Raw genomic sequence first — 22034 nt, forward strand, 5'->3', positions numbered from 1 at the left:
GTGCAGCCGTGCGGCCTGAGCGCACCGTCCCCGTGGTAGCGGGCGGTGCTGCCCCCAAACGAGAGGCTGTGCGCTGAGGTGAGCGAAGATGCGTGACCCTCCACTTCACCCAGCCTGCCTCCGATTTGCACGGTCGGGTGCCACTTGTTCCGTGTGGACAGGGACGCTCCGTCCTCTGACAGCGCACGTGATGGTTCAGCCCCTTCACAGGGCGAGTGGGGCTGTGCTGGGAGCTGGCCAGGCCGTGACCTGGGGTCTTGGCTGATTCAAATTAATGCCCTTTTCAGGGCACCTGTGGGGGCTCAGTCGATGAAGCGCCTGCCTTGGGCTCAGGTCGTGATCCCGGGGTCCTGGGGTCGAGCCCCATGTCAGGGAGCCCGCTTCCCCCCATCCCTCTGCCTGCTGTGTGTGTGTATGTACTTGCTTGTGCATGCGCGCTTGCTCTCTCTCTCTCCCTCTCTCTCTGTTAAATAAATAAATAATAAATAAATATTTTAAAAAACAAGCAAATAATGCTCTTTTCATCACTTTCTGTGGCTAAATAAGCATTTGTCAACAAACTGTCTGGCCTCCCACAGTTACATGCTGCTGTCTCCCATCCGTCATGCCATCTGTGTCCAGCCCCTGGGCTCACCCCAGCAGAGAGCAAGGGTGCAGTGTCCACGCGGCACTCCCCACTCCCGGCCGTGGCTCCTTCCTTGCCTGTCCAGACCCAGCATGATGCAGACCCCGCTGCACCCAGAGGCCTGCACCCATGTCTTCTGTACCCTCAGGCCCTGAGCCATTCCTCTGCTCTCTCTGGTTTGCACGCCCAGGTCATGGTCGTGCCACTTCTCCAAATGCTCCGTGCGATTCCATCCCCTCTGTGCCAGTCCAGCGTTTGCTGACTTTCCTCCAGGAAAGTCTTTGCCAGGAGAGCAATCCCGCTTCCCCTGCGTGCAGCCCACCGTGTGCCTCTTCTGTAAAGCTGCCTGGCTCCTCGCCTCCTGGCCCCACTTCCTGACAGAAGGAATCCCTTACTGGAGCTGTCACAGCAGCACGGCATTGTAGAAGTGGCCTTGGCCTGAATGTCAGACAGGAGAGCACTTGATTCCCTCATCCCCTGGACACCAGGCCTCACTGTCCCTCTACAGTGCCCAGGGATAGTGCCTGTGGCCAAGATCATGAGGGCAAAGTAGGGCTGAACGGATCCCTGGGTGAGGCCTTCACAGACAGTCCCTCCTTCGTGTCTGTGATGCACCCCGTCTCATCTGCCGTGGCGCCCAGGCCCGCGTAGAGAACCCACCCAGAAGTGTTGTGGGTGCCTGGTGGGGACCTGGAGAGCTTGGGTCACATCATGCACACCCTTCCTGATTTCCTGGGAACTCAGGACAGTCCTTGTGCAGTGTGTGGATAAGACTCAGTGAGTCACAGCCCGAGCATGCTCTGAATGTGAGACAGGTGTACATGGGGCTCCCAGCCAACACACGCACCTCACATAGACTGTGACGGCTCCTTGAAACCTGGATGTGAAATCAGCTGGTCTTTGGGAGCTAGGTGGTGCTGTCCAGTCAGCCAGGGCTTCAAGGAAGGCCAGCATTTTCTAACTCACTTTTCCTTCTAGAAAAATCCAGCCCCCTTCCCCCCGCCCCAATGTCATCAAGCCTATTGACCAGTTGGGATTTCTGGGCCCCTAAGCAAACAGCCAGAAACAAGCCTCCCATAGTCCCCAGCTCTTTGAAGCGCCCGTTCCTGGCAGGAGCTGGGTCTTTAGACACCGGCCAGACACACAGGGGACGGCTATATCTTACTAAACATCTCCTTTCTCTTTCCCAGGAGTCTCCTTTAACAGTGTTTACACGCAGATCTGGAGAGTCTTACTGCACCTGGCTGCGGATCCCTATCCAGACGTTTCCGACTTGGCCATGAAGGTGCTCAACAGCATTGCTTACAAGGTATGTGTGACGTGTCCTCAGCAAAGCTCTCAAGCTCATAGTCTTAGTGACAGATATTCATGCGGGGACCTCCAGGCTCAATCGGGCCTACGCCGTGGGTTAGAGCCTTCTGATGGGCAGTTCACAGCATACCCTGATCTCTGTTTACCTCCTGCTTCAACCTGGCCGTATCGGGGCACCAGGATATTAGGTGGGGGCTGCCCTTACCCTCGTGATCATGTCGGGGTCTGTGTGGTCTGTAGTGATGTCCCCTTTTGTTCCAGTACCAGCTGTTTATGGCTCATCTCACAACCGTGTGGCTAAAGGAAACCTCAAAGAACCAGCTTTTGGTGCCTTTTTTTTTTTTTTTTTTTTTTTTTTTGTCCTCATTACCCCACTTCTTTTGCTTATTTTGAATGTAACTTGCTTCTCTGATTCTAGTTTCTTAAGATGGAAGCTGGGGGTCATTACCTTTGCCTGAGAGCATGTAACACACAGAGGTGCCTAGAGACCTTGTTTTCTCTCTGAGACGTGGGATGGCCGCCTGGCCGTGGCTAGCACCTTTCATCAGGTGCCTCTGGTCATCCTCCCCCGACCCTTAGCCATTTGGTGATGAAACCAGTATTCGGATTATATAAGCTTGTTTTTCAGTAGCTTTTACGTATACAACCTTACTAAAACCTGAATCCTTTGAAAATACAATGAGTGCCTAATCTTGAAATTTCACGACTGTAAATTCATCGCGGTAGACCTGGCGTCAGGCTGTCAAATCCATTTCTCTTAGGTGTCTCTCTCTAGCACGTAGAGCACAGAGACCACATCTCCGTGTCCTTTTAGATCATGTGTAAAGTGTGTGAGCCAGAGACGCCCCTCATCCCACTCCATGGTAATTAAACCTCGTATGTGTAATCGCTCCTACCAGGCAGAGCCTAGCAGCAGATTGCGGCAACCAGAAATACAGCCTTTCGTGCCTTCAGAACAGCGCGTTCTAACGGAGCCTTACAAGTAGCCAGTGGCTTTCTGCCTGCTGTGCTGATCTAGGCTGACCCATCCGTCCCGGTGTGCACGGTGGGCACCCCCACTGGCATGCCCAGGCACAGGGACAGAGGGCGGAGTGGGCCTCCTCTCGAGTCCATGCCTCCCGAGAGCCCTGCCCTGGCACAACGCAGCCTGCGTGTGTGAGAGCCTGAGTGCGTCCGTGTGTGTGTGCGCGCGCGCGTGTGTCCGCACGTTTATTATTAAGAGTAAACACTGCTACTGAAGGATTTGGAAGCATGAACATGAAGGAAACGTTTTCTTGTCCTCAGTTTAATTTCAGAAATGTCTTGCTTTCTACTCCAGTAACTAAAGAGGAGATGACATTTCAGTTTACAGAGAAATGGACCTACTTTTGATACTCCACTCTGAAGGCAAAACATTTTTTTTAAAGATTTTATTTATTCATGAGAGACACAGAGGGACAAGCAGGCTCCCTGCAGGGAGCCCGATGCGCGACTTGATCCCAGGACCCTGGGATCACACCCTGCGCCAAAGGCAGACGCTCAGCGCCTGAGCCACCGGGGTGCCTCTGAAGGCAGGTTTGTGCTCATCATGGTCAAAACAGCCTTACCACTCTGGAATGCCCCCACAGGATACTGTACTCAAATACAGAGATTGTTACCAGCTCAGGAGCCCTGGCCTAATTTCAAGTATTTACATCTCCTCTCCACACAGGCTTAGGGTTTGCATTTTGCCTGTAGTTTTTAACATGGAAAATTTCAAACCACATAGAGGACAAAGGACATGATGACCCTCGGGAACCGCGTCGCCCCCAGCAACCTCCCTCATGCCACTCCTGCCACCTGTGGTTTACAGATAATACCGAGGAGGAAATTTCAAGCTACAGGTGTTCAAATGTCAGAGTCGTGCGTAATAATCATCACTACTTTAGATATTTAGGAGAAAGTTTGTAAGCCCATAAACTCACCTAGAAATAGTCCACCAGCGACTCCACACCCAAGGAGCGGAAATGCAATCGCTGCGTCTGCTGTGGGACACTCGCAGCCAGGTGCACCGGAGGAGACCAGAGGTCAGGTGCACAGTTCAAAGCTGAACACCTTTCTTATAGACCGAAGGCCTAAGCGACGGAGAAACAAGGAAGGTTGATATCGTCCCCAAAACAGCACATTCCAGAGTACCACAAAAACCAGGAACAGAACCCGGCTCACGCTTTCATAGCGTGTAAAACCTGTCGTGGTCTCTGTCCTCCTCCACGTTGGCAGCCTCACTAGCACCCCGGGAACCTGCTATGCTCACACCGAATCCAATTTCATCCAGCGAGTTTGCGGTTAGCTTCCGGGCAGGCGTCGCGCAGCGCATCTGATGCGGGGACCCCCTCACTGGCACCTGCATCTGTCTGTCCGCGGGCTCCGTGCTATGTGTGTAAACGTCCTGACTTCTCTTCACGCGAGTCAGATGGCCTTCGGCTCCCAGAGGTGGAGGTTCTCTGCGCACCATTTCCCGCTGGAACCACCCTCTGCTGTTGGAAGCCCACCAGCTCCCACCTCAGCACCCCCGCCCTGACTCAGAGGTGCCAGTGCTGTCTGTGCCCTCCCAGGCCTCTGCCCCACTGCTCCCCGCTGCCGCCACAAGGAGGAGGGACTCCTAGAACCGTCAGAGCGGGGCAGGCCTTGCAAGCAGGAAATCACAGTCCTAGCGAACTGTTGTGACTGAGATGCATCTGTTCATAGTTTGAACCTTCCCGTGCACCTGCCCCCTTCCCGCCTCCCTGCAGACCCAGGGTGACGCCATCATCCCTCAGACTGGCTTAGCTTACAGAAGTAGGCGCTGTCCCTCCCTGAGAGTCGCTACCCCGTGGGGCCTGCCCGGCCGGGTGCGCAAACAACCCCAGGAGAGCAGGTCCCCTTGGGGATTCGGACTCAGTGGCTCTGTGGCCGCTGGAAATCTGGTTCATGGAGACTCTGCTCAGGGCCCTGTTGTGTGTCCTGCACAGGGACTCATGGCCATAAGGTACGGGGTGGCTCTCCAGGCACGTGGGTCCTGTTCTGGCTCCACCAGCCTTCAGCCTCATATGCCCCAGCTTGTCTGCAGAGATGGGCTCATGGTAGGACCTGCTCCATAGTAAACAGTAACCCTGTGAAGCAAGGTCAAGTATTAGTGTCTCCTTCCTCCTTCTCAGTCCGTACTCTGCACATGGTCTGGCGTGCACCGGCCCCGAAAGGGGGTAGGTGACACTCCCCCACCTCGGCCCTGCTGGCTTCTCTTCCTGGAGGACTGAGGCCCCCCAGTGACCATAGGGCAGGGCTCCTGGTCATCACCACTGCTGCCCTGAACACTCCCTGGGACTCAGCGTTCCAGAGGGAGACTTATTTAGGAAATGTAGCTCATAGAGAAATCACTTCTTATCAGTAGGCTCGTGCTTTCATAGGTGTCTTCTCAGTGATCAAGCATCCAGCAGGGTCTGCATCAGACTCAGTCCCAAATTACCTCTAAATGATCCTTGTGGGAACCACCTTCTCACACATGAATCCAGATCCTTGATGCACAATTGACGGTACAACCTCTGTGGTTCCTGGACTGCCCCCAGGAAAGAGCGGCTGAAAGCCTGCACCGGCGTCCTAAACCCAACTCTGTCCCACCCAGTTGGGAAATCCACTGTCCGAAGTCATCCACGCTGCTTTAGGTATTTTTCTCTGTGGTAGATGGTCCTTTGTGTTCTTGTGAGGTGATGTGTTCCGGTGGGAGAACCAGAGTAACGGGAGCACTCCGGGAGCTGGAGACGGGCTCGCTGCAGCCCCAGGCTCCTGCTCCATATGTCCCCGTTAGCTACAGGGTCAGGGAGCATCGGCCGGCTCGTGTGCGTGCATATGCACGTGCACGTGTCCCTGCGAACCATCCCCGTGTTTGCATTGGGCCAAGAGACTACCTCTGACCTGAGAATCCGGCATGTAACGAAGTAACGTTTGCTGCCCTCTGAGAGCGTGACGTGTAGCTGTGACCATCCCCGCCCCGCAGCCCTTGCGCATCTGGCCTCGGTCACCTGTCAGGGCAGGCGCACCTGCCCCTCCAGCGGTCTCGGGGCCGTGTCCTGGAGTGCAGAAGGACAGGGAGTCTTCACCGGAGAAGGACGAGCACAGGTGGGACGTGCTCACGGCCAGGCCCAGCCCCCCGTTCGGAGCCTACAGAGTGCTGTTGCCCTTCTGCTGACCTCTGGCAGCATGCCCAGCTCATCACCCTGCCCCCCATGCCCTGTGCCCCCAGACCAAGTCTGCAGATAGGCAGGTCTGCGCACGCTCATCCCCACAGGCCTACGCCGCACACGTGATCAAGATCGAGTCCATACATGTTGAACAGGTCGGAGCCATTGGGCTGAAAAAGAAATCTTCGAAGTCTGAAGCCCTGTGATCACCAGCGTGAAGGCTGCCAGCACGCGCATCGCTGTGGATGCGATACACGTACTCTGCACATGGTCCGGCGTGCACCGGCCCCGAAAATCCACGCTGTGGATTCCAACACGGACACGGAAGGAGAGCCGTGTGGCAGCCTTGGGTGTGGGCCCCGTGCCCCGGATGCCCCAGCAGAGGGACGTGGGGCCTCCTGAGAGGCGGCGGGTGGGCGGCAAGCCTGGGCAGGGCAGGCGGGAGGGCCTCGGGGGCCGCGGGGAGACGGGGCTAGGTCTGCTAAGGTCTGCACGGCGGCGCAGAAGTTTTCTGTCTCCCCCACCACCGCCGCCTGCATCTCCAGAATTTTTGGGAGACACATGGAAGTTGACAGCTTCTTAGAGGAGATTCTTCACTCTCCTCAGACCACTTAGGGGGTCGCTTGGCTCTTGAGTTTTGGGGGGAAGGGCGCAGGCCAGATAATGTAAATATACAGTAAAAACAAGCTGACAAACAATATAACTTCTATAATTCAAAAAAAAATTTTAATGATTTCAAAAGATTGATTATGGTTCCGTTTCCTTGCTGTTCTTACTTCAGAGCAGCGGATTATCAGGGAAGCACAGATGTTCTGGAAATGAGCAGCCTCATGGCCCTTTTGTTTTCTGCGATTTTCTGCCTGTTGGCTGAACGCAGGAGGGCCAGCATCCTGACTGGGGGAGGGGGGGGCTGCGCAGGGTGGCCCGACATCATCACCCACGAAGGTCGAGGTTCTCTTTCTCCCGGCAGCTCTCAAACAGTCTGGCAACAGCCGCGCTCAGGGAGCCCAGATGGCTGCGTCGGCCGCCACCTGCCCGCATGTCACCTGGTGTGTCCGGAGCCAGCAGGGCCCACCAGCCGCCCCGTGTGTCCGGAGCAAGACGCCAGGAGAGAACCTGGCAGATGGCGGGTCTGCCGTCCGAGGGGCGGTCAACACCCTCCGTCGGCTCGGCACTTCCATGTGCCGTGTTCCTCCGGCAGACAGCTGATTTCCCAATCCGCACAAACTCTACTTCCAAAAATCAAAACAAAGCCACTTCCCCCTACACGCTAGTCTCAGGCTGGCACAAGTGCCTTTCTGCGATGAAATGTCAAATGCTGCACATTTGTGGAGAAAGTTTCTAGAACCTGCTACCTTGTCTCTATCCTCTAAGTGCCACAACCAGGGACACGGCGTGAGTCCCTGAGGTGTGAAAACTGAAAGACTGGGGTGGCATTCTCAGCCGTCCCGGATGGGGTGCCAGGGCCCCAGCTCACCGTTAACGCTGCGTGGTCTTGTGGCTACAGTTCCAGGAGGGCCTGCCCTCAGGCCTCCCTGGATCCCGCAAGTGACTTCTAGAAAAGCGGGAGAAAAAAAAAAAAAAAAAAAGAAAAAGAAAAGCGGGAGAATGTAGTTTTACCTGCAGGGTGATGTGGCGGGGGGGGGGGGGGGAGTCACCCGGGCCCCCCATCGGTGTGCAGGACCTCCTGGGCCAAGGGGCCTCTTCTGCAGTCATGAAGCCACCACCCCGTCCTGCTGTCCGTGGCCGCCGGGGTTTCCAGCAGCTGACCGTCCACACCACGTGCCCCTTTGCTCTTGCAGGCCACAGTGAACGCCCGGCCCCAGCGCATCCTCACCACGTCCTCGCTCACCCAGTCAGCGCCCGCCAGCCCCACCAACAAGGGCATCCACATCCACCAGGCGGGGTAAGTGCCTGCATCTGTCTCGTGCAGGCCCCTGGCGGGAAGCCTTCACTACCTTCCTTTACATGACGAGATGCAACAGCAGATGCTTGGCCTGAGCCTGACTTCTGCCGCCAAGCAGAATTCTATAAGCAAGGGTCTGTCCCCTGCCAGCCGGTCACCAGCAGGCGGCTTCCCCTCTTAGGTCAGTGTCCACAGGCAGGAAGCGGCGAGCAGATGCGTGCCCCCACGCCCTCCAGGCCCTGGCTGGTTTGCTTAGGCTGCATGCAGCGTGCCTGGGGCCACCCTGGCTTTCCGGGGGAATGACAACTGGAACCCACAGGCAGGGCCCAGAAGGGCCATCAGCGTGGGTGGCTGGTGTCTGGAGGCATAGGGATGTGTCGGGCGTGTGAGGATGTTTTGGGCCCTGAACTAGGTCGGTTGGCAGTATCTAGGTGGGTGGCGTGAGGACAGGGTGTTTTGTTTGGGTAAAGCACAGCATTTCTTCCCCCACTGACAGGGGCTCCCCGCCAACATCCAGCGCCAGCAGCTCCAGCCTGACCAACGACGTGGCCAAGCAGCCAGTCAGCCGAGACCTGCCCGCGGGCCGTCCTGGTGCCCCTGGCCCCGCTGGGGTGCAGTACACGCCCCACTCCCAGCAGTTCCCCCGCACACGGAAGATGTTTGACAAGGGCCCAGACCAGGTACCCTCGAACCCTTCCCTGGCACCTATTCTAGTGAGTGTAGGTGCTGAGCGTCACATCCCTCAGTGTGAGCCAAGATTGGACACCAGGACGGGGGGGGGGCCTCCACAGCCTGCACCCCCAGTTGTGGCTCTCAGTTTGTCTCATCACGGCTGAGCAGATGTCCCGGGGTCCTCCCTTCTGTGGCCTTTTGTTGTCGGCTCACTGTTCCGGCACCTTCCATGTAGCCAAGTAAGCACATGGAGCTTATCTGCTTTCTCCCTTCGCGGCTGAGTAGCATTTTCCTCCACTGGACATGGCAGCTGCCGTGCAGAAGTGCCTGTTCCGAGTGGGTTGTTTGCTTTTTCCGCAAACATCCTGTTATTGCCACATAAGTAGCTGCAGTCTCTGCCTCAAAGCTGGAAAGAGACTCCAGGAGAGGGAGCAATTGGTGTCTTCATTGGCCTGGCTGCTGTAAACACATAAGCTGTGGCCTTGGCCGCTTGTCCAGACGGTGTGCCGCTCTACTGGGCAAGGACGCAGTCTGGAGGGGCCGTTCAGGACACGCCAAGGGAGCCAGGCTGCTGTGGAGACTGGAGCAGAAGCACATACGGTGGTAGTTTCTACACGTGCCCCTGGCCCCTCGCCCACCCTGGCTTTCAAGGCCTCCCGCCGTACTGGGTGGAGCAAACATGGCCACGAGTGCCCAGTAGGAGGTTCGTCCTCCTGGCAGGACCTTGACATGGGTCCATCAGACGGGAACGCCTGGGCATAGGGAGCGCTCACTGCCCTGGGGGCCGCGAGCCCAGGAGCCTGGCCCAGCAGAGCAGCGCAGGTTCCCACAGCAGTCGGGGGTGAGACCCTGTCACCGAGTCCCAGCTGTCAGACTTTCCACCAGGCGAGGCTCCCCTGGATAACAGGGCTCCTCTCTGACGGACGCCTTCCGTCCCGCCCCCCCGTGCATCGTGGGCCTTGCGGTGCCCAGCTTCGTACAGTGATGCAAACTCCCACCCTCGCCCCCCAACCCCGGTCCCCGTAGGCCGTGCTGTGGGAATCAAATGTGTTGTCCAGTAGAGCAGCACCAAGCAGTTGAGGTCTTGATATTTGCATGTCCCTTCGTGCAGGAGCTACTTTGCATAGGTGGGTGCCAGGGTGCCAGCAGCCCCTGCCCTCCAGGCCGTAGAGGCCTCAGGCCCTGCTGACCTCATGGCGCCTGGCCTGAGCATCCGATTTAAGAGTGACAGGCTCTGTATCCCAAGCCACTGTGGCTGGCCCCAGGGGAACCTGGTCCCCTGAGCACAGATTCGATGGCCCTCCCTGACACAGGTTCCCTGGAGCCCTGGCCATGCGTTCAGGGTCCCTGGCCACCAGGATGCAGAAGCGAGGCCAGCAGAGAAATGTTCTTAGCAGCCAGACCACTGCGTTTTGTCTCCTTGCAAGTCCTTTCGAGCTCACAAACGGGTGTGTGGAGTGTGTGACTGTTCTTCCTGTTTTCTCTCCCCCTCCCCCCGAAACGCCCCTGAAGACCACCGACGATGCAGATGATGCCGCTGGACACAGAAGCTTTGTCTCGGCCACGACACAGACCGGCTTCTGTGACTGGAGCGCCCGGTACTTCGCCCAGCCTGTCATGAAGGTAGTGTGCGCCTCTGCTCCGGGTACCAAGTGGGCCTCCCGTCTGTGCCCTCGCACAGACACTGGAGTCGGTCAGAGCCCTGCCTTGGCTCCCTCCATCCCCTCCTTCCCCAGGAGCCTCGGCCTCTGGCCTGAGCTGTCTGAGCCCCCTGCTCACGGCCAGACCCAGCTGGTCACTCTCGGTGGCTCCCGCCAGCCCAGCCACCGACCCTCTGGGGCTCCTGACCCGTCACGTTACAGCTGCTGATGGGCGACCCCAAACTGCCGTCATGGTAGCTGATGTAATAGTCAAAACAGCAAAAGGAACAGACTTCATTTACCCTCCTGTCTTCTCAAAGAAACCAAGGCAGCCTGCCCGCTCAGAGCCGCCAGGACAACTGAATCTGTCCACTCGGCAAGGCCGCCAGGCCTGGAGACCCTCCTGGTGAGGACGGCCCAGGGCGTGGGCTCTGGCTGCTGGGCCAGGGAGCAGGCTTGTCCCGAAGACCTGCCTGCTGGGGCTAATTCCAGCGCGCCCGGGCCGCTTGTGGAGCCTGGCACTCAGGTGTCCTTCTCCCCCGGCCCTGACGGGAGACGTGTCCTGTCGCGGCAGATCCGAGCCGCATGTCCAGGGGACGGTGTGGGGCCAGCAGCGCTTTGTCCTGCTGCTCTTCGCCGGGAGCGCCGACTTTCCCATGAAGCACATTCTTAGAAAACTTTCTTCTTCTCTCATAAAGACCGTTGAAATCATGGTTTACTCTTGGTTGTGTATCAAGCTACACATCCAAGCAGTTTCCTTGAGGAGTAACCTGGACCCTTTATGACAACTCTCGTCCTGCTTTTCTTTGCCCGTAAAGATGCTGATATTTGTTGATAAAAACACAAGGCGGTGCTTGTCCGTGCCTGAGGCAGAGGACGGAGTTCTAGTTTGCTGAGCCCCTTTGCTGACAAGGCGGACATCTCTCTTCCATTTTTGAATTGAACCCGACTCCCAGAAAACGGTTTAGCAGTAAAGCGTCAGAAGCCATGAGCAGCCGTTCCCTTCAACCTGGTAACTCGTTTGCTGAGATACCGACTCAAGGAAATGATCAGTCGTGGATGATCTGGGTGTTATTTATCTCGTGAAATCTAGGATCCACCTGAAGGCCCAGCACGGAGAGGAGGGCTTAACACTCAGGAAATATTTGATGCTTATTGTTTTAAAAATTAAGCTTTAAAATTTGATTCTTAAGGAAATACTCGTGCTAAAACTTTTAAAAAGGGAAAAGAGCAGGACATAAATTGGCTACAGGGAGATCCCCGTTGGAAATGCTGTGCACATCCGTCTGTGCCCAGAAAACGCTAAAGCAGCCACCCTGTGGCTGGTGGCGGGTGACGTGTCGGCGTGGCACTAGCGTGTTTATCCACGGCTGTCTCCCCTGTGTTTTCCATACTAAGCACCAAGCAGCTTTACAGTCAGAACAAAAGTATGAATGCAGCAAGCGCAAGGGGCGGCCGCGGCCTGTGCTCGTCTTCGAGCTTTCTGCGCCCTGCCCACTGCCGCCACCCGGGCCCCTCGCTGAGAAGGGAGCGAGCGAGCGAGCAGCAGCTGCGGCCGTGGGCAGCAGGCCGACCCTAGAACTCTGGTCCCGTCTGCTCTGAGGGACAAGGGTTTGTCCAGGTCTGCAGGAGCTCGGTCTCCCTGACAGTCTCCTCCTCACGGGAGCGAGGCCAACAGGTTAGGGCCCGGGGCCTGCCCTGCCAGGGGGTGTCTTGGGGTGATGAGCGGCTCCTTGGGCGGTCTGAGAGGCACCCGGCCCTGCCGTCCTCGGTGACAGCAGGGAGGAGGGGCACAGGTCCGCAGGCTCGTCCTCTCACCAGCGAGTGTCCTCGGCCACCTGGGGTGGGGGCAGTGGCGTCAGCCCCCGCAGGGCCACTTCCTGAGCGCAGGCCTGAGGTTTGCTCCTGTGCTTCCCACGGGCACACCCGCACCCCACACCCCTGCCCCGTCCCTCTGTAGCTGCAGGTCGGGGGGGACGGGGCGACACCCGGAGTGGGGATGCTGCAGGGGGCCTGGGAGGGAGGGCCCTCGCCGGTGTCACTCCCACCTGGCCCGCGGGACGCGGTCAGGAAGTCCTGCTAACCCTCTGCCAGGCTCTCGGGTGATGGTCGCTTGAAGTGACGCACGAGGCCTCCCGGTCGGAGGTGAGCCTGTCGCCATGGCCTTTGTCTGTAGCTGCTGGTGGCGGCTAAGATGTGAGGTGGTCGGGCGCCCGAGTAACTTCCCCCTCGCGTTAACTAGAAACCACCTCTAAATGTCAGAAGAAGATGCGTTTTTATTTCTTTGTAATTTTTTTAAAAGTTGTTCTCCCCCGTTTTCTGGGTACCGTTCACAGGGGTGTCCTTTTATTAAGTTCATGCATCATCAACGACACGCGTGCAGTACATGCGTTAGGGGCGTTTTTATCGGCCTGTCTCACACGTAAACTAAGAACAGCTCATAGCGAGGCTCGTACCTCAGAAGTCAGAGCCCTAAACCGCCTCAGAGAGCAGGACTGTCCCCAGCGTGACGGCTCACAAGCATCCCGCAGCTCGCGCTTGGGGGGCCCGGGGACCCCACCACGGGGCGGCCAGGACGCTTTCTGTTGGCTTTTTGTCACTTCGCCGCCCGATTCTGTTCAGGTCTGCGTGGCCAGAAAGAAGCTGGCTCCGGAGCTGGCTCTCCCGTGCTGAGGAAGGAACCGTCCCCCCCCGCTGGTTTACAGGGCTCGCATCTGCCTTAGAAGGATGAAGACTGTTTAAAAACCGCCTGTCATGTGCTTTAAAAAAAAAAAAAAGATACATTGAGATTTGTTCTGGCTACAAAAGTAATAGGTTTTTTTCCTTCAGGTTGGCAGAGTGGAGACTGATTTTACCCAGAGGCGGGCTCTCGGGAGTGCAGGGAAATAGGAGCTCTCCGCCGCTGTTGCTGGTGGTGAAACGCTCGCTCGCTGTAGAGCAGTTCACTGGTGGTTCTCGAAATCAGAAATGGCTTCGCCCTAAAAACCCACAGCCCTCCTCTGAGAAAGAGATCCTAAAACCGCCGCCGTACGTGCGTGTGTAATGATGTGTCCAGAGGTGCTCGCTACAACATGATTTGTAAGAGCAAAAAGTTGAAAATAAAACAAAACAAAAGGGATCCCTGGGTGGCGCAGCGGTTTGGCGCCTGCCTTTGGCCCGGGGCACGATCCTGGAGACCCCGGATCGAATCCCACGTCGGGCTCCCGGTGCATGGAGCCTGTTTCTCCCTCTGCCTGTCTCTGCCTCTCTCTCTCTCTCTCTCTGTGACTATCATGAATAAATAAATAAAATCTTTAAAAAAAAAAAATAAATAAATAAAATAAATAAAATAAAACAAAACAAAAAATCCGTCAGTAATTAGGAGGAGCGCGAGTTAAGACCACTGTGTTCGTGCGATAGAGCTGCACGGCCCTACCGTGAGCCGCCCGGCCTGAGGACACGTGTGGAGTCCTTGTTAGCGAAGGTAGATAATCCGATGGTCCCAAATGCCCGCACAGGTGCCATGGTGCCTCGTCGTGCACGAGCATGGGAGGAGGCCTCCAGGGCCACACATCACACTGCTCATGCTGTTCCTTCTAAAGGTTTGTTTACATGTTTGTTTGAGAAAAAGAGAGAGACTGCAGGAGCTGGGCGAGGGGCCGAGGGGCCGGACAAGCAGACTTCCTGCTGAGCGCGGAGCCCGGCACAGGGCTCGATCTCACGGCCCCAAGATTACGACCCGAGCCAAAACCAGGAGTCGGACCCCCAGCTGACTGAGCCACCCACGCGGCCCCGTACCGTTGCTTCCAGAGGGCAGGGACTGTCCTTTCTACACTATACGCGTTCAGACTGTTTGAACTTTGTAGAGAACACAGCTATCAGTGTCATGATTTAGAACAGATTAAACTATAACGTTTATTTACAGAAAGAGCTTTAAAAAGAGTCAGACTGTTTTAAGACCTCATATGCCGAGCGAATGTCGGTTTAACACACACTCAGGCCCAAGAGCAGAGTGAAGGCTTTTCTCCAGGCAGAGGGCGCAGATCCTACACCCCGACCCAACTTAGGATTGTGTGTGACCGTGCTCGGGAGTAGATGCAGAACTTGCTTAAGTCTGCAGGTCCAGGAAGCTGGTTTTTTTAAGTGTACTTAACTTTTTTTAACTCCGAAAATGAAAATGTAAAATAAAATGGAAGTCCCCGGTAATTCTCTCTCCATCTCTCTCTCTCTCTGTCTCTCCATCTCTCTCCCACGCACACAGTTCTCTCCCCTGCCATTGGGATTATTACACACGTACAGCTTTGTGTGCTGCTTTGTGCACTTACGTGGTTATGAACATCAAACATTTTCTCATATCCTCAAATACTCTTGCACAGAAACGACTTCTCCTTTTTCTCTTCTTGTACGTAAATCTCCAGGCACACAGAGCCCGAACATTGCCATGGGCGCACCTTCACACCGGTTCACATCAGCTTAGTTTGCGGTGAGCCCGACCTGTGTCAGGAGGCCAGCCGGTGCCACACGGTCTCCAGTTCCTAAAACACAGGCCCCTGGTTCTTTCCTGGAAAGCTCGCTTGGAAACCAAACACATGTGGATTCCCCTCCGGCATCAGCAGGATGGAGCAGGTGCTCACTTTGTGATGGCAGCTGCATGAAGTGTCTGGTCGGGTGGCAGGGAGACCCGCCAGCACCCTCCACTCGCTTCCACGCGGCCACGCCAGGAGGACGGGGGCTCCCACTTGCTGCCACCTGGGGACCACTTCCGCCCCTCTGCCTGTCTTCCCACCTGCTGGCCTCGTGCCAGGCGCCCGCGTGTCTTGTAAATCACCGCTGGATTGTAAACCACCGAGGGCCAACAGATGTTTGGTTCTCAGCTATGTTCTTTCTCTAAAACAAACATTCCTTAAACCAAAGCGTTGAAAGAGTAAATACCTACAGGAATGGGAAGAAATCACATGTTCACGGGTCGGGTGACTTCTTAACAGCAGGTCCCCAAATAGACCCACAGAGTCCACGTGAGGCTGGTGAAAATCTCAGCAGCCCCCTTTTTTGCAAAAACTGACAAGCTGAGACTAAAATTCAGATGGAAATGCAGGAGGCCCAGAATAGTGCTTATGAAAAGTATCATAAAGGACAAACAAAATAAACAACTCAGGCTTCCCGTTTTCAAACCTTGCTGCATAGTTGCAGGAATGGGGACAGTGTGGTGCTGTCTCAAGGGCAGGTATGCAGGGGCGCCTGGGTGGCTCAGCGGTTGAGCGTCTGCCTTCGGCTCAGGGCATGATCCCAGGGTCCCAGGATCGAGTCCCGCGTCCAGCTCCCTGCGTGGAGCCCGCTTCTCCCTCTGCCTGTGTCTCTGCCTCTCTCTGTGTGTCTCATAAATAAATAAATACATACATACAAGACCCAAATGCTGAAAAATACAAAACAGCGATGAAACCAATTGGCGGAGACCTAGTGCATGGAAGGCGCACTCCTGGGCCAGAGGGCTCAGTGACGTGCGGGTGTCAGGAGCCCCTGACCTGGGCACAGGTCGATGCCGTCCCACCGAACACCCCAACAGGATTGTTTTCATCAACAAGCCTGTTGTAAAGTTTATGGGAAGAAGCTAAGAAACTAAAATAACCAAAGAAGTTTTGTCCCAGAGCTCAGTTGGAGGACTCGCACCGTGTGATCTCAAGAGTCACCGTGACATCAGTCAGGAGTAGAATGGGGAGGGCAGACACAGGGACCAGTGGGGCCGAACGGAGCCCCGCAGTGGAGCCATGGTGCATCCCACCGATCTTCCACAAAGCTACAGGCGGGGGGTGGTCTTTCCAGCAAGTGTGATTGCAGTGACTGGACATGGATTTGCCCAGAAGAAGAACATCACTCCATCTCCCACACCGTATTCAGAAACCAACTCAAAGAGCATTGCGTCGTGCTATGGAAACTTCTGGAAGCCCCCTCTGGCCTGTTAGGCAGTGGTTCCTTGAGAAGCACAAAAAGAACAAGCCACACGTGAAAAAAAATGGTACGTGGGTTTCATCACATTAACTGCTTTTTGAACGTCGGTGTTAAAATCATGAAAACATAAGCCACAGCCTGGAGAAGAATATTGTAAAATACGTATCTGGTAAAGTTCCAGCATCGAAAGCACAAAGAGCCCCCAAAACTCCATACGAGGACAGCCCCGGTGGCCAGTGGTTCAGTGTCACCTTCAGCCCAGGGCATGATCCTGGGGTCCTGGGATCGAGTCCCACGTCGAGCTCCCTGCATGGAGCCTGCCTTTCCCTCTGCCTGTGTCTCTGCCTCTCTCTCTGCCTATCTCTCGTGAATAAGTAAAATCTTAAAAAAAACAACTCCATACAGAAGGAAATAAGGCAATTTCAAACAACCGACAGAAGGCGGGCACAGACGTTTTCCCAAAAAGGTGTGCGGACAGCAAAGGAGCCCTGAGAAGGTGTGTGGCCCTAAGGCGGGTGGCCGCTGGGGGCCCGAGCTGCCACAGGAGACGACCAGCACGCTGCCATATGATGCTCACGTCTCAGGTCCGTCGATCCCACGTGCTGACAGTGGGCGCAGAGCAGCTGACACTCGTCCCTTGTGCAGACGATGAGTATCCCAGACGCTCTGGAGACATCTGGCTGTTTCCTACAAGATGGACACACGTGATACCACCCAACACTCTAGACGGACGTTCACCTGGGAAAAATGAAAACCCTCGTGTGTGTATCGATGGTGGCTTTGTTCATAATCACGACAAGTAGACAGAAGCCAGGTGTCCTGCACCTGATGCCTGAACTGTGATGGGGTCATAGGAAGAAATACCAGTCAGGGAAGCCCGGGTGGCTCAGCGGTTGAGCGTCTGCCTTCAGCCCAGGGCGTGACCCCGGGGTCCCGGGATCGAGTCCCACATCAGGCCCCCCTCAGGGAACCTGCTTCTCCCTCTGCCTGGGTCTCTGCCTCTCTCTGTGTCTCTCAGGAATAAATAAATAAAATATTAAAAGAAACAAAGAAATGGCAGTCCTCTGAGAAGGTTTTCCAAAGGAACAGATACGCAACACGGATGAACCTCGAGTGCGTCGTGCTTAGTGAAGAAGCCAGACGCCAAGGCTGCACGCCGTGAGACCCATTTGCCCAGCATTCCACGAAAGCCAAAACAGAACGACGGGGCAGGTGCCAGGCCTGGGCGGAGGGAGGCCGACCGCCGAGGGGCACGGAGCAGAGCCGGGCTCTGTTGTCCAACAGGCAGCCTGAGCGGGAGGGTGTCGCACGGGGACTCTGCCGCCGTTGACCTGACACCTGGCAGGACGTGTAGTCAGATGGCGAAGGTGCCCGTGTCTGGGCCTCACGCACACAGGACAGCCCGACCCTCTCCTCTGAGGTTCTGCCGTCAGCGGCCACAGGACTGGGCCGCAGAGCAGGAGCGCAGTGTCACATCCGCCACTTCTCTGCGTCAGAGCGACTTCTTGTTTGTGGCGGGGTAGGGCGGCTTGTCACAACGGGAAAAATCACACAACTGTCGGGGTGAAAAGCAGGTCCAGAGGCGCTTGATGGTGTCGTCAGAACAGGCCTGGTTTCTGGGTGGAAACAGAGCTCGGGTCCGAGTGCTTAGCATCAAGGTAATGCATCTTTCCCAGGGTCTGTCTCCCCGTTTGCTGTCGGGGGGCCCACTGGTCCTTGCCCCCAGTTGCTCCAGGGACAGACCAGGCCTAGGGCCCCAGGCCCCGCATCTCTGGGAGGCTTCTGGGGCGTTGGATTCTGTGTGGGAGCCCGGAGGTGCCGGGGCTGATGTCACGGCCCTCGTCACCCAGCGCCGCTCCGCACCCACGCTGTCCCTGCCGCTCTCCCATCCTGCTGGCTCTTCCCGGTGATCCTTGGCCGACTGTCCCCAGACAGATGCCTGCAGGTCCCTGGGTGAGCTCCGCATGCCCGTGGGGGCAGGCACCGTGGACGCCGCCCCGGGAGCAGCAAGCTGCTCTCAGAAGAGCACGGAGCAGCCCCTGGCCGAGGCGGGGCGGCCCGACCACCTCCACGGGTTGGGCTGCTGTGGGTCCCTCACGTCCCGGCCACACACCTTCTTACCTATCACCGCCGCTGCCTCGTGTCCTGTGGAGCCCTCGGGTCGGGCCCTGGGGTGCACGTGTCCAGGGACTCCGTGCGCGTCCTGCCCCCCGCCCCCCGCCCAGGGCGCCTCTGCACTGCCTCCTGCATGTGCCTTCCACCTGTTTGTCTCGGGTGTTCTTTTTGCTGCACGACAGCACTGACCGTTGGTCTTGTCTTCTCTGTGAAAGCTCCGGGTTGTCACAAGCACACCGGCCTTAGGAACCGCGGTCTACCCTGCTGCCCTGGGGGGTTATTTCCAAACCACCAAACGTGCTGTGGAGGCGGACACCATCCCTTCATGTCTCCGCCGCGTTTGGATGCCCTGTTGCGGCTGCTTCTGTTCTGTTAGGTGTGGGGTTGTGATTTCTAGGGCAAAGGGGAAGGAGCAGAGCAGGGAAATGCTGGCGACAGACCTGCAGGCCCCAGACGCGAGGGGCACGGTTTGTGTCTGATTCGTGATCAGATGGTGCGGGGCCCCGTGGGGGCGGGGGGCTCTGCTGTGCCCGCTTTCGCGGCCTGCCTGCACACGACAACCTGCATGCGGCCACGCACGCTGCCTGTCGTCCAGTGGGTTCTCCGGCAGGGGACACGGTGTGCAAACACGGAGTGTGGGCTGTCCGGGCCCGGGCGCTCTCCGCTCGCTGACCGCAGGCCGGCTGCTCGGCTCCGCCAGGAGTGAGTAGGGTGGCTTCTCGTGTTTGGCTTCTGTCGTATTTCAGGACGTCACAACCCCGGGTTTTCGGGCAGGGAGTCCCAGTCCATCCGGTCTACTTGATGACGTGTGGGGATTAAGGAAGTACGTCTTTATTGCACACGCAGACGTCATTCCTGGCTTCTTCTCGGCCAGGGGCAGGCCTCTCCTGGGCGCCCACGCGAGCACACAGGGCCTTCCTGCTCCAGGGACACAGCGGCCGGTTTGCAAAGGGGACGTGAGCTCAGTCTCTGAAGCGCGCTCGGCGGCGAGGGAGCTGGGCTCCCAGGTGCTTGTCTGGGCTGAGCAGGCTCGCAGTTGAGCTGCTTCCTGACCATGCAGCCTGGGGTCTGGCCGGCTCCACCCCACGCCACGTCCGGTCAGGCCACACGGGGCCTCCAGCCCGGGCCCTTGTGTCGCTCTCCTGCGCCCCTTTCTCTTCAAGAGCAGCCCCAGTTCTCTGGCTTCAGAGAGAATAAAGTCCCTGAGCTCGCCCACCTGCTTCTGAGCTTGCCTCTTCGACGTGCACAGCGTCGGCCTCCTGCTGGCCCGGCTCGGCCCGTGGGCCCCTCCCGAACCCCGCTGGCCCCTCATCCCTGAAGCCTGTGCCTCCCGGAGCTCCTCGTCTGCTTTGGAAGTGGCCGCCCTGCTGCCCCCATCAGGGCGCTGGGCTCCTAGGAGCGGGACGGCACACTGCCCTCCCCTGCCGTCGTGCCGCCCGCCGCCCGCCTCCCTGACAGGCGGCTGGCCCCAGAGCCCCCAGACCACCGTGGGAGGGAGCCCCGGCGCGCTCTGCCAGCGGGGCAGTGGTGCCCTGGCCAGACCCAAGAACCCGAATTCTTTCGGGAACAAAGGGCACGTGTTGTGGTGTCCCTGCGCGTGTAAAAGTCACGTTCACCCTACGCCGCAGTCCGCTGAGCGCACAGTAGTAGCACCGTGTCTGAGAAAACGACCCGTAGACCATAAATAACAAACCTGTCATTGCTGGAAAATGCTACCCATCGCCTGGGCTTTCAGAGGCGTCCTCACGGACCCCAGGTCACGCGAACAAATGTGCTGATCCTGAACATCGTGGGGTGTGTGAGAGTCACCAACACGTGAACAGACACTAAGTGCGCCGGCACCATTGGGACGATGGTGCCCGCGGGCGTGCCAGGCACGGGGTGACCGCAGACCTCCCGTTGGGCAGAAACGCAGCGTCTGCGAGTCACGGTAAGACGAGGTGGCTGCACCTGCCTGTTCCCCCCGAACCTCACGCGGTGTTTTTATTGTTGAAGATCCCAGAAGAGCACGACCTGGAGAGTCAGATCCGCAAGGAACGAGAGTGGCGATTTCTCCGCAACACGCGCGTCCGACAGCAGGCGCGCCAGCTCATCCAGAAGGGTAAGCCGCCCGGGGCCGGTGGGGACAGGGCCTCCATGGGGGCTGGCGGGGTGCGGGTGGGGTGCAGGCTCCCCTCGAACAGTGGGGTCGTGGGGGGCTGAGGCCAGGGGCGCACCCCGGGCCACTCTCCAAAGGAAGCCGGCTGGCTGGCGGCCTCAGGAGCATGGCTTGTGCATCTTGCCATTTCCAGGGGGAAGGAGCAAGGCGCCCCCACCCCCGGCCCTGCACTCTCCCCGGGGACATGGGACAAACAGGGCCCTGCTTGTGTCCACTGGCCCCTGCGTGTCCCCAGGATCACCACCCTCGTCAACCAGACCTGTGTTTGAGTCACGTTTTACCGTTTTACCAAACCTTTTAGCACATTTGCCAGGAGATGCCAATCCGCCCCATCTGCCAGGCCCCAGCCTCCCCCGTGCTGAAGCGGCCACAGAGGGGCTGCCGGCGGGGCACGGGGAGGGACGGGACAAGGTCAGGGACGGGCTCGCCAGGCAGCCCCGCTCCGCCCCCTCCCTCTCTGGGGCACAGGCAGGGTGGGAGGCACTTGCATCTTCTGAGGAGCCAGCGCGCCCTCGCCCCCGGGCCGACCAGACGGTGGACGGAAGCGGCCCAGGGCCCCGCGCACGGGGGAGTCGTTCTCCCGACTTACCGTTTTGACCTTGCGCCCCTGTCCTCTCAAACTGTGATGATTGCTCTGCTTGCTTTTTCAAGTCGGGGGGAAAGGCCCAGGCGACAGGCTGTCACCCAGACACGCTTGGCTGGACGGCCACCCTGGCGCGCCCTGGGCCCCGAGCACACCGGCAGCCGCTCTGGAGGCCGTCGCGCGCAGCTGCCTCTGTCCTGCGCTCCCCGGAGCCGCCCTGGGGCCGCGTAGCCTTAGCGTGTGGAGTCGTTTCTGCTGAAAGCGAGTCGTGGCTGTGTGCGACTCTGTGCCTCGGTGCAGGGGCTGCGGCCCCACGGCGCCCTCGGCGAGGAGACAGCGGAGCCGCCAGGGCCTGATAGGTGCTCCGGGCGTTAGGGCATCGGGAGGCCGTGGCTCTGGTCCTGTGGGGGAGCCCAGTCCGCAGGTTTGGCGTCTGAGGGCAGAGTGGCCCCCACGGCAATGCCACACCCAGGACGGGGGTGAGACTCGAGACACACCAGGTTCTCTAGGCAAAAACAAAAGGCTGTGGGTAAAGCAGGCTCCGGTTCTCCTCTCCATCTTCGTGCGACAGACGCCTCGTTGTTAGAACAGTCAGGGGGCTCCTGGACCAGCCGCCGGAGACGTCGGCCAGGGGGCTTGGAGAGGGAGAGGTCGTGCGGCGGACCCGGCCACCAGAGCAGGGGACACGGCGCTCGCTCAGCCCCCCGCGCCCCCCTGCAGCCCGCGTGCGGCGATCCGAGTGCCTGTGCGGTGATGAGCAAGCGGCCTGGTGCCCGTAGATTAGCGAGGTGACCGGACCGGGAGGCGCCCAGCCTCGCCCCGGCGACCACGGCCGCCAGGACCAGTGCTGTCACACGCGCGCATGCACCCTGACTCGGGAGCCGGGGTCCCCGGGTCTCCCACCCTCTGGCCGCAACGTGCCCC

At 58.1% G+C, this 22034-nt stretch overlaps 1 protein-coding gene across 2 annotated transcripts in view; it reads left to right on the plus strand.

Moving 5' to 3' along the window:
• The window catches only part of RPTOR (regulatory associated protein of MTOR complex 1), a 330129-nt gene that overhangs the window by 288842 nt on the left and 19253 nt on the right, over window positions 1–22034 (plus strand). For both annotated transcript variants that reach the window (XM_041723779.1, XM_041723780.1), the window contains exons 21-25: window positions 1816–1934; window positions 7914–8017; window positions 8514–8697; window positions 10202–10312; window positions 20365–20470. In XM_041723779.1, coding sequence (XP_041579713.1) covers window positions 1816–1934; window positions 7914–8017; window positions 8514–8697; window positions 10202–10312; window positions 20365–20470 — 624 coding nt within the window. The remainder of the gene's footprint in view (window positions 1–1815; window positions 1935–7913; window positions 8018–8513; window positions 8698–10201; window positions 10313–20364; window positions 20471–22034) is intronic.

This window comes from Vulpes lagopus, chromosome 12, assembly GCF_018345385.1.
Source record: "Vulpes lagopus strain Blue_001 chromosome 12, ASM1834538v1, whole genome shotgun sequence".
Lineage (NCBI taxonomy): Eukaryota > Metazoa > Chordata > Mammalia > Carnivora > Canidae > Vulpes > Vulpes lagopus.